Source organism: Saccostrea echinata, unplaced genomic scaffold (genome assembly GCF_033153115.1).
Source record: "Saccostrea echinata isolate AGI-Se365-2 ecotype Australia unplaced genomic scaffold, CSIRO_AGI_Sech_v1 ptg000002l, whole genome shotgun sequence".
In the NCBI taxonomy this organism is placed as follows: Eukaryota; Metazoa; Mollusca; class Bivalvia; order Ostreida; family Ostreidae; genus Saccostrea; species Saccostrea echinata.
Window position 1 is genome coordinate 17,558,340 of NW_026889751.1, and position 17,968 is coordinate 17,576,307.

Consider the following 17,968-nt stretch of genomic DNA (forward strand, 5'->3'; position numbering starts at 1 on the left):
TTAATGAGATATTTCACGACATATTGAAGATATTAATTTTGTTTTATAAGATTTTTTAAAGTAAGAAATTATTACATGTTGAACTAATTTTTATAATCTGTTACATTAAACATTTAATTTGTGATGTAAAAGAAAATGAAGTACACATATATTTCATGTTTATATATACAATGTATATTAATTGATGTACAAGTATTTTAATTATATTTTTTACATTAAAAAAAGAATATGTATTTGTACTCTTTTTTTCTAAGTAATAAGATAGACATAACATTGAGTAATAGCAGCTGAATATTGTTTGACAGTATTGTATATTGTGAAATGTCTGTCTCTGTTTTGTCTCTGTTGCGCGTAAGCGGGTTATGTAATTATTTTTTTCTGCAATAATTCCCATACTAACAACTGTAACGTTTTTACTATGTACAAATAATTAATAATTAGGTCCGCTTAGGTTTCCTTCCTAAGAATCGCGTTTATATTGAATCAAACAAACTTCAATAAAACCAATGACGCTACAATAAAACTCGTTTAGTACGAACACGGATGTATCGCATTCACGGATATGGCAAATTAAAGTTAACGGTTTTAAATCCCCGGCCGAATTCTTAACAATTCCTAGAAAAATCTTACGGTTATACGAACTCTGATATAACGTATTTACGGATAAAGCGAACTGGTTTTCTGTCCCGTAGAGGTTAAAAATAGCGAAAATTATATCCTTTATAACGAATTTTCAATATCTTTAAATTCTTATGACATTATTTTTTTTATAAGAATTTTGATTTGGAATTCCATTCATCAGAAATATTAAGTACCCAAAGTAAAAAATTGTATTTGAATCCTTCCAGAACATACTTGAAGGAAAAAATGCATATTGCGAATTCGTTATATATACATGTACTTTAACGAATTTGTTATACGGATATAGCGAAGTAAATTTACAGGTCCCCAGGACTTCGCTATAACCGAGTTTTACTGTATAATAGAAAAACACAGATACTACAACTGACTAAATTCCACTGTATATACTTTTTCCTTGGTCCTATGTGAATAATGATTAGTAAACAGACATGATAACTAAATACAACCAAAGAATCAACTAAAATTAATAAATCAAAGATGCCAACCTTACTACATATCTATAAACTGATCCCTGAAGCTGCAGACTGAGTGGTTTAAGAAACAATTCTGTTGTTTCCCGACACAGCCTGCAACTACCTAACACCCAAGCACAAAGTCACAGAGACACCTTGCAGAGACACAAGCCAGTCACTAAGACACCATAGCTAGTCACTAGGACACTGTATTACCTTTGGTTACAGACACAAACTAAAGTCACCGAGACACTATAGCTAGGGAACTGACTCTCTGAGCTGAGTGGTCTAACTAACAATTCTTTTGTTTCCCGACAAAGCCCAGGAACCCAACCCAAGTCACCTAACTCCAACAATGAGTTACACCAAAAGTAAACAAACGCTAGATTGATCCCTTTATTTATACCATTTTGCATCTGATCCATTAAAACTGATTGGTTAATAATTCTAATCATTTGGTTGGTTGAAATATCAACGTTGATTGACTACATACAAACTGATTCGATTGGATGATTCAAAACCTATTTCAATCCACTATTTCATTACATTACCCACGCCTTGAAAAAATAATTATGCGTCCTCGCATAGGTAATCCAAAATACTGCTATGTTGATGGCAGTCAGTTATTTATTTTTGAAGGTACTTCTTTCTTCGAGTCCTTTCAATCTCAAAATTGCGTATATACATGTATGTATGGTCAATATGAGACAAAATCACTTTTTACTACCTTTTGGACAATCATGTCGAGATTGATTTTGTGATCCACCCAAATAACAGCGTTTATTGCTGGAAGCTCCGGATTTATTTTTGTATACAGTATCAATGGACATCTTTGCTTTTATGTCACTAACTTTTTTACGAAGTTTTCTTATTTCATCCTTCAACTCTAACAACGTACTTGTGCTGATTGATTATGAAATGGCCTTTTTGTTTCCCTCAGTTTTTTTCTGACTGCATTGGTCGTGAATGGGTTTGTGTTTCTAACATTTTACGATCAGATTTTACAAAAGCTTCTAATTCGACAACATGTCGATGGCATCATTAAGATTTGATTGTTTTATTCTCAATCTCATGTTCTGATCTTTTGCCAGTTTTTCTTGTACGTCTCTTGGTGCCGTAGGATAACCAGATTTGTTAATCTTCGTATGGACTGTCCTAGTTCTGGCAAAGTTTCCGTTGCTCGTTGTCGGCGTTGTCTTAACTGAGCTCTATACAGGTCATTTTGATTTGAGGGTGCAAATCTCTCCTCTAGGGCATTAACAAGCAAGACATAGTCATGCTTGTGGTATTTCAATCCACTATACTAATTCTATTTCATTACACAACGAAAGAAATATATTTTATTGTTTATGTTTATATCTGTACAAATTTGTTAAAGTAGGATTAAGACGATTAAATATTGTATTATTGATATGAACGTCATTGTACGTTTAATGGATGGAAGAGCCACTTCTCAAGAAATCTGTAGAGGTGATGTGCTTAGCAGTGTTTATTGACTAATAAACGACAATGGTTTCTTAAGAAATAAAGGAGATCATATTCAGTGGATGTAAATATAGTAAATTTCAGTTTGCATGGTACAGTGTAACTGTATAGCAAACAGTCACAAAGTACAGTGTCAGAGGTCAATGTGAAAGGTCACGAGGTAAGTAGCCATGGAATTTTTCAGAAACCATAGTGCCATGCATTATATATGGGCAAAATATCAAATCTATACCTCTTACTGTTCTCAACATAATATAGAGTGTGACAGATATATATATAAATTGTATATATATATATATATATATATATATATATATATATATATATATATATATATATATATATATATATATATATATATATATATATATATATAATATTGCTTGTTAAGGAATTTAATGATTCAAAAGGGACATTATTACATGTAACTGAAAGATGTCCATATTAGAGGGTCTTTTATTCCGAGTATAAAGCTTGGAATAAAAGACCCTCTAATATGGACATCTTTCAGTTAATGATCAGCTTCAAGGGAAGCTGATTATTAATTCACATGTAGATGCTTTATTATCAATATGACTACTGTGGAATCATCATTGTTCGTGGGGGACCAATGTTCGTGGGTTACCCTTACCCACGAATTTACATTCCCACGAACGTTTATTTTGTAAACATATTGATTAATTGAATCTACCGTATAAACGAGTAACCCACGAAATTACGTCCCCTCGAACAAGTACAATTTTGCTTGTCCACGAACATTAAACCCCACGAATTAAAATGATTCCACAGTAACCTGGCCTTGGTGTTCTAGAGAGGGAAAAATTTCCCCCCGTCATTAATTTGGGGGGGGGATTTGTTGAATCTACACAACTTGGGAATGTTTGCAAATTAATGATTCAAAAGGGACATTATTAACTGAAAGAATGCCACAATACAGTCAAATATGAGTATTTGCAGCATGTAGCCTGGAAGTTACATTGAATTTGTTAATCATTTCAGTATATTATGTAGGTCTTACTAGTATAGAAGTGTGGTTTCTTTGAGAATGTCCACACTTCTTTTTTTAATCTGAATATAACAAAAATAAATTAAACGAGAATTGTGTGCAATTTTACGCAAGAAAGAAAGGAGTCTCACACATATACAAGTACAAACATTCGAATTTCCATTAAATTTGATATGAGATCTGAACTGGATACTAGTATCCCTATTTATAAGCATCTCCCTTATTCGTGTGGAAAGCTTTAGATACGTAATAACAAATATGAATCTGTTCTAATGATATTGTTTTTGTACCATAAGACAATATTATGAATACCTGAAGAGCTGTCATATTTTATATTGTAGATTACTTTTCTATTGTAGTAGTTTTTTTCCCTCGAGTTTCCAATTCGTAACGCAACATAAAACACGATATATTCACTTGAGAAAAAAATCTACTGTATACTATTATGTCATGCTTACTTTATTTAAAAAAAATTATAGCAAAACAAACGGCAACTGGTGTATTTTGATTTACGTAAAAAAGAATATGGTTTCATATTTTTCATTCAGCGTTAGCTGTTTTAGTCTGTCAAGTCTATTATCCGGCACCATTTACTCTTCACAGTTCAGTCCTATTTTCCGGCACCAAACCGAAATAGGTGCGCTTTCTGGCCTCCCCAGCTATTTGTCCCTTTAGTCTTCAAGATTCGGATCAAATCACTGAGGCTATTTCTTTTGACAACACCACCTGGTAAATAGAAGAGAAGAAAATATTCACGCAAAATCGTCGAAATTCTTTTTTCAGTAAATTAGAGAGTATATGTGTATATAAAGTATGTATATGTATTCAGCATAGCAGGAGTAGTAATGCACATAAAAAAGCATATTCTATCTCCAAACTACTTTTTTTTCTTTTGTATAAAGTAAAGCGTATATTTTGGTACTTTTTTAAAATCCATTTTTCAATGATCATGTATCATTGAAAAATGATTCAAGAAAAGGTTAGATTAAAATACAGATACATGCAATTCGATCAGTTAGCTTTCAAAATAGGTAGTTTCGAACCAAAACATTTGAAAGATGGCATAAAAAACAAGCAATATGTAATCATATGCGTTTGAATTCTTTGTTCCGGAGAAGTGTATATTGAAACAATTAAATACATTTACATTGTAAAATGCACGTTTATGCATAATGTATAACAGATTATTTCATAAGTACAATTGTTTCAATCATAGCAAATGTTTTGGTTCGAAACTATCTTTAGCTAAAATTTCACGAAAAATACGGGGAATCTACATAAAGTATAACTTTATCTCATTACAACCATCTAGATTAAGAAGTACTGAGAGTGGATAATTCATTATGTGTATTGATATATTTTTAAAATTATTATACAAATAAACTTTGTATCTAAGTTCGTAATCTTAGTTCAGAAAAAAAAAATTGGAAAGTAGTGTTTAAATGAAATAATTTGTAAAACTAAGGAAGTTACTTTACCTTCATCGTCCAGGTCAAAGAAAACATCATCAGCATAAGGATAGCTGCACGCTTGGTGAAGCGCAATGGCGACCATAAACAACAGAGTCAGCTTGGTGGCAACACCCATCATCTTGAACTCTCTAGGATTTCAGAAATAAGACTAAGCCGATACATGTGGGTTCTTATATTACCGAGAAACACTCTCCACTGGTCAATTATTGACGTTTAGAAACATTTTAAGAGCTTTAGTATAAAATGAGACATGAAACAGGAAGCTTTATGTTACGCGTACAATAAAAAACAGTAGTTGCACGCAATGTTTTGCAACATGAAATAATAATGTTTGAAATAAACAAATGAGTTAAAAATGAAAACAGTTTCCCTCTGTTTCCCCAATATATTTTATTAAATATATATGTATTCATTTCATGCCCACACAGAGGTAAAACAATCTCAAAAGGTACTTTGAGGAAAATTAAAGAGAGACCGAACTCTGTTGTAAAGCAATATATGTTCGTGATAATCTCAGGAAAGGGGTGTTTTTATGTCTTTGTTTTATAGGAAATAACACTTTCATCTTATATCCGAACACATTGTCCAGGGTCGACACATGAATGCAAAATTAGCAGAAAATAAGCAGAAAATTTTCATTAACATTGTTTCTCATTCGGGAGGGAGGTACATCAATCAATAGTCATTTTCCTGTTGAATCCACCTACATATATTAGGTGAGGGGAGTAAAAATTCTAAATTTAAAAAGACATTACTGATCTGATAGGAAATGAACTACAGTCAAACCTTGTTATCTTGAACTCGATGGAATCCAGAAAAAGCATTTAGATATTGAATTAAACCATATTCAAGCGAAAGTGAGCTTAAGTTCATTGCTTATGTCTCAATCTCGAACATAAAATTCGTGATTCTTGATATGATAAGCAAATTAAAAGGCTTTATGACCATATAAAGCTACGTGTATTTCCTTATATGTAGTTTTATCAAAACATTTGAAGTGTAAATATGTCGCAGTAACACAAGAAAACAATGAATTTGATGGAATCCCTCGTAGTGAAAGCTGAAGCACAAAAAAGTTATATCACAACATCATAATATGATTTATATATAATTTCAAAATGTTCATAGGAATACTGAAAAGAAGAAATAAATCTTTATAATTACTGAGATGTGTCCTCAAACTTTAAAGGGTCGCTAGTAGTCTTTGCTAATTTGCTAAGTCTTTTTTTTTCTTCAAGTTAATAAATGTTGACTTCACTCTTCAACAATGAATATGAACTATAATCTCCAACTGAGTATTAGACAAATAACACTCTATATATAATAATATAATACAAGCAGTGTTTTGTTACAATGTAACTAGTTGAAATATCGTGATATATATATATATATATATATATATATATATATATATATATATATATATATATATATATATATATATATATATATATATATATATATATATATATATATATATATATATGTATGTATGTATGTATGTATGTATGTATATATATCTGTAATTTTAAATTAATCTCTAAAATTAAACATAAATTTGTGAACATTGCAGAGAAAATTGTACAGTATCTTTACTAATTTCGTTGTTAAGTTAAAGAGATCAGTGGAAGGAATGTTCATATTCTAATCAATAACATCAAAACGTACGACTTTTCAACACTTTATACAACTATTACCCACGATAAATTGAAATCCAGGATTTTTGACATCATAGACAGCTGCTTTTTCAATAAAAATGGAACTCGTAAATATACTTACCTTGTCATTGGTCATTTGCAAAATTATTATTTAAAAAGCATTGTGATTGTACACACAAGTACTCCGAAGTTGATATTAAAAAGATGCTTGAGTTTCTGATTGACAATACCAATGTAATTTTTGGAGACCAGGTCTTCCAACAATCTGTTGGAATTCAAATGGGTACCAATTGCACCGCCTTATTAGCAGACTTATTTTTGTATTCATATGAGGCAGAATTTATTCAAATACTTCTACATGAGAAGAAGAAAACACTTGCTGTGGCCTTCAACTCGACATTTCGTTATATCGACGACGTATTATCAATTAACAATAGTTACTTTCAGTCATATGTCTACGCGATATATCCCAGTGAGCTTGAAATAAAAGAAACCACAGATTCTGACACATATGTTAGATTTTTACTAGTTAATCGTAACCTAACAACAAAGCTTTAAACGTGACGACTTCGACTTTTCAATCGTCAACTTCCCTTACTTATGTAGCAGTATACCCTTATCATCTGCATATGGGGTTTATGTCTCTCAGTTGATTCGATACGCAAGAGCATGCTCTAAGTATGAAAAATTTATACGATGCAAACTATTGACAAAAAAGTTGATGAAACAAGGATATCAGCAGTCTTATTTGAAGTCATTTCACAAGTTTTACGATCGATACAATGACATTGTCTGCACATGCAACCTATCATTAAGTCTAATGCTAAGTGATGTTTTTCATACTAATTGTTAGGCCATAACTTATACAATGAAATGTCTACGGATTTTTCCGGTTCTTTTTTCGATCATGACAAGGAGCAGATGTGACCGGCCGGCAGGGGATACTCACTCCTCCATGGCACCTGATCCAAATATTAAATTTTGAGGTCCATGTTTGCTCTGCTCCAAATTTGTATCGTTTCATTGGACTTTCGAGATTGAATACTGTTCGTTATTTTCGTATTTCATTATATTATTGCTCTTCTGAAACAGAGAGTCTTCTTATTTCGTATATATTTACATATCACAAATATAGATGAAATAAGAATTCTTTGTTCTTTCAACAACTAACTTTATATCACTTTACTTTTTTTTTATTTAAAACCGAAATAAAATCGAATTCATGTTTGTTAATTTTAAAAGCGCTGTTGTTCTTAATGATTTATCAACCATAAGAGTTGTATGTTTTTGGAGATCCTATGTATATAGTGACAGTCCCTTGTGAATTATTGTAACACTAGATCAATAATCATTCATATAATTAATTTTTAAAGAAAATGTGAACAGATATCAATTATCATGATTCACAGCTTATTTTGTATTCTTTGTTTTATTTATTTATTTTATTTTCATGTCATTTAATTTTCATTTGAAAGTTTAGAATGAGGCGTCAAACAGTTCTCATTACCTCAATATTGATTGAAAAAGTAAATATTAATCTTTGTAGTGGTTGTAATAAAACACTTTGTAATTCACAGTTACTGCTTTTTCCAGAATTAAAAGTTAATCAATGTATTATAATCAATAGCTCAGTACAAATCGTCCCATCAAACCTTAGAGTAGATTGGATAAAACAGATACATAACACAGGTAAGTGATGAGTTTTAAATCACATCACAGAAGCAATGTAAATGATTAACATTGAATTAGACCTTCCTCATTAACGAAATGTAATTGTGCACTGGTCAATATAAAAACGTAACCTAGAGCCGAACAATAGGTGAAAAGAGAATATTGATCGAATAAAATTTAAAGGTAGCCCAAATGTAAATAGAAGCTGCATGCTCGATTGAAATCGGGATACACTATTTGTTCTGTTTGTCAAATATCGGTCTCTGTACCATCTACAGACACAGAACTTAAAGTCTCCTCTCAAATAGAAATGGAGGAAGAAAACCCTACTGTCCTGAATGAAGATATGAATGAAGTAGTGGAAAAGGTGAGCTCGATTCTTTGATCTTTGTAGAACATATTCATAAATGATGTGCTGTTTCTTTTGGCAACATTTACTTTATATGTCTTGCAGTCTATCAGAAGAGATTCAGTTAACCTTAACAATTATCTAGTATACTCAGACATCTAAGGGAGTTCCTTTCCATCATGACATTTTAAACCAGAAGTCTCTGGCGAGACTTTAGTTCTATATAGTTCTATACCGGTTCGTACTTAAAGCAACACCTATAGACTGAAAATTCAGAAGCAATCATGACAACATAAATAAATTAGAGGTATAATCCTTGTTGAGTGTACTTGTGTACCAAGTTTTATAAAATAAAAACCCGAAACATAGATGGAATAAAGTTCTAAACGAGTTCTTGTATTATCCTATTTATATTAAATATTGAAATATTGCAAAGGTGTAATCTAAAAAAAATAATAAACAGGACTTTGTATTTTAGTTAGAGTAGTCTAATTGAACATTAAGTTACCAGCACAAAACTATAGAAAGAGTAGTGTTTTGAAATTTCTCAGAATTTCCTATTTTAATAACTATGACAACGCCCTTCGTCAAAATTAAAAAAAAAAACGTTTAAGAGAGTTATACATGTATATACATTGTACGTCTTAATATAGTCTTGTGAACCATGTCTTACTGAAATTGCACGAAAACTGTAGGAGAAATTATAGTGCGTTGAAAGAATTTCAAAGAACTTTCTATTTTTAGTACCCTTACAAAACAATACTATTAATAGTAAACTATAGTTTACTATAGTACATATAAGTATTTACTATAGTAAGTATAAATTTGAGGCTGTTATGTTTCATTTTCTCCAAGTCTTGCATGGAATTTTTAAATACCAAAAGGAAATATCACTTGCATATATAGTCAAATATTATTTCCAAAATGTACAACATTTCTATTTTTTGTACCACTGTTCGTAGGAATAAAAAAAAACCCACAAAATTATGTATCTATAGTTAGTATAGTCTCTACTGGTCTCTGACAATAGAGCTAAAAATTAAATTGATCAAGGTTTTTTTTCTCCTAGAATTGAAATAAAATACATAAATTTTTCATGATAAAAAACGCCACCAATACAGTTAAAAGAAATATCAAGCACACTAAATGATTCATGTAATCAGCAAATTCATTTAAGAGAAAGGCTTTGATTAAAGTGGTATTCCTGAAAGTGGGTGAGATTGATACCCTGAAGGAGTTCTTCGTTGCCGACGTTTTCATTCAAATAAAATGGCGGGAACCTACACTGGATATACTTACAGAGGGAGCCAGGATGAAGCAGGTTCTCACAGGGGCATTGGTGAGAAAACATTTTAATTGTCCCTTATTTAGAACATGTTTTAATAAAACTTAAGGTTTGGAATGTAAGAAACCGTGAAAGAAATGGATTAAAGAAGCAAATGAAAACTTACAATAACCGTAATAGGAAAGTGCCAAAATAAAATTCAAAGCTTTGAAATCTTGAGAAATGAAAAAAAAATATTCAAAATTGCTCTGTCGAAACAGTTGTTTAGATTATTATTCCTTGTAATTATGTAAGATTGGAAAAGAAAAATAATTTAAAGTTGTTCAGCAATAATATACATGTGAAGCAGTCAATTTAAAGAACTTAAACTTTGCATAATTTCTGATTTAAAAAAAAATTATAAAGAAAAACAGCAAAGAATATCTCATCTGAGAATATCGATGAGTTGAAAATACTCTTAAATATTTTTTTTTCAATGTCTAATAATTTTTTTATCACTTTAGTATTGATATTTATGTTCTCTATCTACTGACAATTATCTTATGATAATCTTTCAGAGGAGTCTTACACAGAATAATTTAGAAATACCGAAAGAAAAGGTTAGTTTTCTTTATGAATTTCGTTTCTTGTGTTTGTGGGGTTTTTTTTTTCTAAATAAGAGGGGGGAGGGGGAGGGGTCGTTAATGATTTTGCTTTCAAAGGTTAAACATGAACACCACTTCGAAATTTTGATAAAAACACTGCTATATACATTCTATATTTGAATACAAGTTTCTTCTTAATACAAATGTACTGTTTAGTCCAGAGGAAAAAGACTTAGTGTTTTCAACTTTTATTTTCAAGACTACTGGCAAAAATAAAATCTAATCAGGAATTTTTTGTATGCATGCATAAGTTTTAAGTCTTGTCACTTGACTAAATCAACAGGTATTCCACAAATGTAGAATAAATTGAGAAATTACATATACCACAACCACTTACATCCAGGCATTAATTATCAGTTAATACATGAAGCTAATGGATACCTAGTAAGCAATTTTGCCCTGTAAAATCCGGGCCTTGTTTTTCAAACGAACTTACGACTAAAACCAAAATGTATTTTAGCTAATAAATTCCCATTTCACATTTATTTGAAAATGGCTTTAATCTTTAAAAAAAAAGAATAATAGAAAAATTCGTTAAAGTTAAAAAAATTTAACAGTCATTAATTTTGTAAGAGTTTTGAATCAAATTTTATTGGTCATAGTCGTAAGTTCTTTTGTAAAACGTGCCCCTGATTTTTAAATGAACTGCGCATATAAATTTACATACGTGTATAGCTCTTGTTAATCTTTTCTAGAGTGAAAAATTTCATTTTGAAAACTATTGGGATCCGAAGATAGTTTTTCAGAATGTTTTAAGCGAAAGCAAACATTCCGAGTGGAAGCTCTTGAAACATAACGAAGATGGCGAAGCTTTTATTGTACAGAAGCATCGTCTCAAAGCAACTTTTTCAGAAAACCTAGAACTTGCCTTATTTCCCTTTGATATTCAGGTAAGTACTGTCAAGATTTAAACACTGAATTATCTCTCTTTGATTAGCAATTTTCAGCAATAGTCAATACATTTTACAATGCAACTTGAATGTTTTATTGATTTTTGCTCTTAAACAGCTGTTAAAATAAAATTATGTACTCATTTTTTTTTTACATAAAAAAAAAATATCTACTTTATATTGAGTATTTGTATTTTATATCGATTTGAATTCTCATATATAACATTTTTAAGTAGGAAGATTATGTTTTTATTAATAATGATTTTTATCAAAAAAGTGATAATTTAATGAGCTTAAAGGTATCAATCTAAATTTGCTCGTAAAATAATATGAGAGAAAGAGAGAGAAAACCACCAACACTGTATCCTAATGTGTCGGATCTACTAAATAAATAGACACAAGGTCAAGAATGGATTTTAATACAAAACACCAAAATGACTAATGACACGTACCATAGAAATTGTAATATTTTCGGGACGCCCTGTTCCTTCCTCAGGTCAAGTAAAAAGGTTAATATTTTTAAACAGGCATCTTGTTTTCTGCTTTCACAGTGAATACTAGTAACACCTTTTTTAATTATCACATTGTAAGTTTGGTCTTTTTGTATGGCACTTTTTCAGATAGTTAAACTTTTAAGGTCTACATACACACCGACCCACCTTTGACTAAATATTTTCTGTAAAAAATCCTTACTTACATGTATTGATGACTTGCTGTTAGGAATAGACTTTCTTAAACGAAACCTGAATTACAATGGTGAAATACTGCAAACTCTGTGAATCTGTTATAGTTTGATTGATTTATACATGTATCATATTTTTCGAGACTTGTAACTTCTTCAATTCAGGATTTAACATTGATCATCAGTACAGAACGTTCAGAGGCTGAAATAGAACTGGAAGAAGATACGGAGGAAATATCCAGTGTCCAAATTGACAGTTTTGCCAAAGAGCAGGAATGGACGCTTCACGAATGCGTATCCATCACACCCAAAGTTACAACCAAGGCATACACAAATCCAGGTTACAAAAACCCTGGTGTGGTGGTTGGCTGTTTTGCTGGAAGGCGAGCAGGGTTCTTCATCTGGAATGTCATGCTTATAATGGTAAACATTTCCAACCTATGGCAAAATAGCAAATGAACTTTCTAGAAAATCTCAAGGTCTTAGTATATGTCGTTGAACCTGTTTACATGTATAGTATTATTTTTATTCAGACTTAAATGACACCAAATGCAAGAGTAAATTAACACAACATACTCATTAGTACAAGTGACTTTTAAATTTGCTCAAATTATAACTTTAATACCTTCAATTATTATTTAGAAAAGCTACATTCTTCATTCCAAAAAAATAATCTGATCAACACTATTAAATTAATTTTTCACAGAACATTTTGAAAAAAAAAATTAAAAAATTAATTAACTATTTATAACACACTTTTCATGAAATCATTCCTTTGAAGTATATGTATAGCACCAAATGTTTAAAACTGAACCAATATACAGCAGTTTGGAAATACCGTATTTTTCATAGGAAAATATAAACAGCATATTAAGTAAAGCACTTCTCATCGCCAAGCAAACTGACAAAAATGCAACCACTATTGAAATAACGACCACTATTGAAATAATTATTTCAAACCAAACACAGGTTGCAACCACTACTAAAATAAGGTTCACTATTGAAATAAGATTTCAAAAGAGGTTTGAAATATATTAAATCATACACGTATTTGCAACCACTATTGAAATTATTTTCACTATTGAAATACTGATTTCATTAGTGATTGAAATACTGATAAACTGACAAATAGATATAATTCTTCTCTTTTTAATGTAGATATTCTAATTTCTACAACTCTCTGCAATTACAATCTTTTTACTTTCCCAAATTAATAGCAGAGATGAACCTTCTATTAATAACAAAATTACTTAAAACTTGAATATATTGTTTGATTGTCTGTTGTTTTACGCCGAGTCGGCCAGATTCAGCAGAAGTTTGCATTTAACATTTGCATACTTTGTTTGAATTCTAGATACGTCAGTTACATCCAAGATGTCCGTAAATTTATACTAGTATTTCCTTGAAAAGAAAGAAAATAATAAAATTACATAAATTAATTTGTTAAGTTGGAAAACAATGAACAATTAATCCTTATATTTTTGTTTTTCAATAGTGGAGTTATTTCAATAATGCTTGCATTGTGGTTTTGGTATTAAAATCATTGTCAGGAACTATTAAAAATTATTTCAATCACTATTGAAATTAGTATTTCAATCACTATTGAAATCTTTATTTCAAAAATGAACTTTATTTTAATATAGTGGTTGCAAACTCGTTTAGCTTTTGAAATACGTTTAAAATCTCTATTGAAATAATTGTTTCAATAGTTAGCGTTATCTTAGAAGTGGTTGCAACCTATGCTCGGTTTTGAAATGCACTCTCGACCACTATTGAAATTTTTATTTTAATGTTAATTATTTCAATAGTGTATTTCACCGGTATGTTGGCTTTGAAATGCACTCTCAATCACTGAAATAATTATTTCAATAGTGGTCGTTATTTCAATAGAGATTGCAACAATGTATTCTCATAAGAATTAGATGAATAGTTCGTGCAAAATGTTTTAAATTACAGAGAATATATGGTCATCTACAGAATAGAATCACAGCAGGAATCAGGATGTATGCTTATGTAAATATATATGGGGAATTTCTCTGAAGAATACGCACGTACTAGATGTACAATAGAGTAAATCGAACACTTCAAATCTTGTAAAGAGGTCACATTCTCCTCAAATTTTGGTACTTGATCATAGTAAATTTCGCAATAAAAGGCGTAATTTAAGCAAAGAACAATTAAGAATTAGCTTAGAAAAAAAACTTCGGATCTTTCGCGTAAGTGTGATTTGCTGTAAGTGGTGCACTGTTAAATTTAATTATTCTCAATAAGATGGTATTTTGACCATTTGTTTTATTTGTTCACAATTTTTCCCTTATCGATTGTATATTATTTTTCTAATCAAAAAGGGAAAATGTTCTCTTAAATAACCAATAGTGATTCCTTAAATGTTTTTGAAAAATTAATTTATTAATGCAAGCAAAACGAATAAGGCACTTTTCAGAGGCAAAGGCCTATCTTTCCATGATAACATCATCACAAAACTTATAAAATTTATTAAACATGATATTTGTTGCACTTCTTAGACATTTATCATAATCTGAGATGAATGAAAGACCTTGTAATGAAAATTAACCAACGTATAAAGTGGTCAAATTAATTAATTAATTTCAGTGATTACCATTAACAATATAATAACAGAATATGAAACATTATTGTTATACCTGAAAACTAATCAACAATCATTTTTCAATTAAGTGCATAATCTAAATGGTGTAAAATAATCTGTTTTGCAGTCTTAATCATTTTTGAACAGCCTTAATTTCCATTGAATCCATTTTTATTGCCAGTCTCTTAATGATGTGAAATTGAAGTCCCTTAGTCTTAAACAATGCATACTATTTCCTTCATAAGCCCTTAAAGAGAACTGACAGGAAATTATATATATATTTGTGTATCAAATTAATTTCAGACGCTGATTAGTTCTTTATCATTGGCGACCTTTTCAGTGGATAGGGCTCTACCACAGAACCGTCTACAGCTTTCCTTCACGTTAGTCCTGACTGGCGTTGCCTTCAAATTTGTCGCTAATCAGTCAATACCTAAAATATCATATCTAACACATCTGGTAAGTGAGAATGTCAATTAAAAATCTAATTGATTTAGTTTGGTTGTTGTTTGTTTGTTTTGCAGGGAGGGGGGAAGGGGGGGGGGGTTAGTGTTGGTTTTTTGTTTGTTTGCTTTGTTCCTAGCCTATCTCAGTTTTTATTGACTGCAGGGTATGACGGACACATTAAAGGGTTCATTTGTCCGTCGTCTCTGTCCGTCACTCATCCCTATAGCTGTTTAAGCGGATTCAAACTTTCAGAAGTCATTAAAACCAAAAATTACATAATATTATAAACTAGCAGTTTACAGGTTTTTAGGGCAAACACATCAATGTACAATGTAAGAGACAAGCTTAATATTGCACAATCAAACTGCAATAAAACTGCAATTAGGCATATATATTGCACACCAATTTGCAATATATTGCACACCAATTTGGTATATATTGCACACCAATTTGGCATATATACTCGTATATTGCACACCAATTTGGCCTATATATTGCACACGTACTTTAAACAGAGTTATAGGCAGCAATAATAACTAAATAACTGTGAGCTGAGATTTTTTATTTCAAAATTTACATCTAAGAATACATATAGGGATTCAAATTAGTAGGGATTTATTTCAATTGCTTTTCTATAGTTTTGTGTATATATATATATATATATATATATATATATATATATATATATATATATATATATATATATATATATATATGTATGTATGTATATAAAATCACAACACCGAAATAAACTCTACCGGTTTCATTTTCAATCTTCAGGAGTTTGACAACATATTGCTTAGTTACTAAGCAATATGTTGTCAAACTCCTGAAGATTGAAAATGAAACCGGTAGAGTTTATTTCGGTGTTGTGATTTTTTTTGATATACAATTACGTGTGTGGAGATATATATATATATATATATATATATATATATATATATATATATATATATATATATATATATATATATATATATATATATATATATATATATTCACAGGACAGGTATATTTTGGGCAGCATGATCTTCCTGTACTTGATTTGTATGTGGCATGCGTTTGTGACCCTTATTGGCGACACGGCAACAAGCGAAGAGGCAGACAAGGACGCCTTCATCGTGTTCGCATCGTGTTTCGTGTGTCTGCAAATTTTATTCATTGTCAGCGTTGTAATAAGCGTAAGTGAATTACTATAATTAAATAAAAAAAAGTAAACGTAATTATAGCGTAAAGAGACAAGCGTTACAAAGGAATTTCAATCATATTCATATCACTTTAAGAAACTATATTTTTATATACTAATTTTATTTTCTAGAATAAAGAAAATTACAGAAAATGTATTATAATTATAAACGACTTCTATAACTTTTTCGCGCAATTGACCTTTTTTCTTTGTCATTTAAATTATATCAAACATTAACAATGTGTCTTTATTTAAAAAGAACTCCAAATAGTTGAATTTTCGAAAATGTGGTCAACTTTATCAATCTAATTGTTTATATTATATTGTGCTTTCTTTTCCAGGGATACCAAAGATATTCAAGCGTGAAGAAAATAGAGAGGCAATATCAGGTAATATTGGTTACTAATAATACGTGTAGATAATGAATAACTGAAAAAGTGTAAATGAAAACGCAAAATATTAGCTTTTTGACTTTCAATTCAACTTCCATCCATAAAATAATTATATCAGCTAAATTTATGAGCCCCAAATATAGATAGAACATTTCAAGATGATACTTTATAGGGTAGTTAAGATGGTGCCATGAATTAAGGACGGGGGATATTATCCATGCATTTATCAAGGACTTTGCTTTGTGTTTATTTTCTAGACAAATTCAATTTCCTTGGTTGGGTTTTATTCTGTACTTCACTAATAGTATCGGGAAAAAGAGATGATTTATGTTTACACGAAAACAGCAAAAAACTAGAGTTCTTGATTTAAAAAAAAATTGTTAACAGTATAAATATTTAGCAGCTAAAATAAACAGTACATATCAAGAACGATGGAAGAAAAATAACAATTTGGTTAACATCAGAATAAAATTACATTTGTGTTCATCTATACATGTACATATACATGTACTTACACAGACAATATGCCAATTATTTAAGAAGCGATCTTAATTCGTAATAATCGCTTTAAAAATCTATAATTGCTTTTAAACATGAGATATTCAAGATATCATAATGAATATAGAGATGATGAGTTGTTTTTTTTTTTTTCAGGAAAAGGCCAACAGAAGTATTCCTAAAGAGAAACCATCAATGAAAAGAACTCGGAAAGTCAGATCCATGAACGTGTGATGAACCTCAAATATTGTGTAAATACAATAGTGTATTGAGCACAAAACCTCTCTTCAACAAAGGAAGTTACAAACCAGCAAAATTTTGCCATTCACGGGGGTTGATTATCACGTCGAAAGGAGTCCCCCATTATCATTAACATTCAACTATTTATTAAGGGCGCTCGGCAGCTAATGAGACGGTCAATATCATATTTGCTAGTGAAGACCAACAACAAAATCAGGGATTCTATTAATCAAACAAGAGGACAGAAAATCAATCAAACTTTCGAAGGTTGATTAGAATTTGATACAACTATATAATTTGGCTTAACTCATTTGCATCATCAACTTAAAAACATGGGACCGGTGTTGAATAAATTAAACTT

At 30.4% G+C, this 17,968-nt stretch overlaps 1 protein-coding gene across 1 annotated transcript; it reads left to right on the forward strand.

The window, feature by feature from the left end:
* Positions 1 to 8,675: 8,675 nt before the first annotated feature.
* On the forward strand, positions 8,676 to 17,650 carry LOC133200861 (cys-loop ligand-gated ion channel-like). The gene is made up of 9 exons (XM_061336675.1): positions 8,676 to 8,753; positions 9,913 to 10,074; positions 10,578 to 10,619; positions 11,360 to 11,554; positions 12,402 to 12,659; positions 15,148 to 15,303; positions 16,296 to 16,472; positions 16,819 to 16,866; positions 17,524 to 17,650. Exons 1-9 carry the CDS (start codon positions 8,697 to 8,699, stop codon positions 17,599 to 17,601), a joined length of 1,173 nt encoding a protein of 390 aa, XP_061192659.1. The 5' UTR covers positions 8,676 to 8,696; the 3' UTR covers positions 17,602 to 17,650.
* Positions 17,651 to 17,968: the final 318 nt, after the last annotated feature.

Bases quoted from the DNA above. Each gene is read 5' to 3' on its own strand.
- LOC133200861 (XM_061336675.1), top strand. From the start codon at position 8,697: ATGGAGGAAGAAAACCCTACTGTCCTGAATGAAGATATGAATGAAGTA. The intron at 10,075-10,577 runs GTGAGAAAACAT...ATAATCTTTCAG, and splicing joins AGGTTCTCACAGGGGCATTG to AGGAGTCTTACACAGAATAA. The intron at 16,473-16,818 runs GTAAGTGAATTA...TTTCTTTTCCAG, and splicing joins TTGTCAGCGTTGTAATAAGC to GGATACCAAAGATATTCAAG.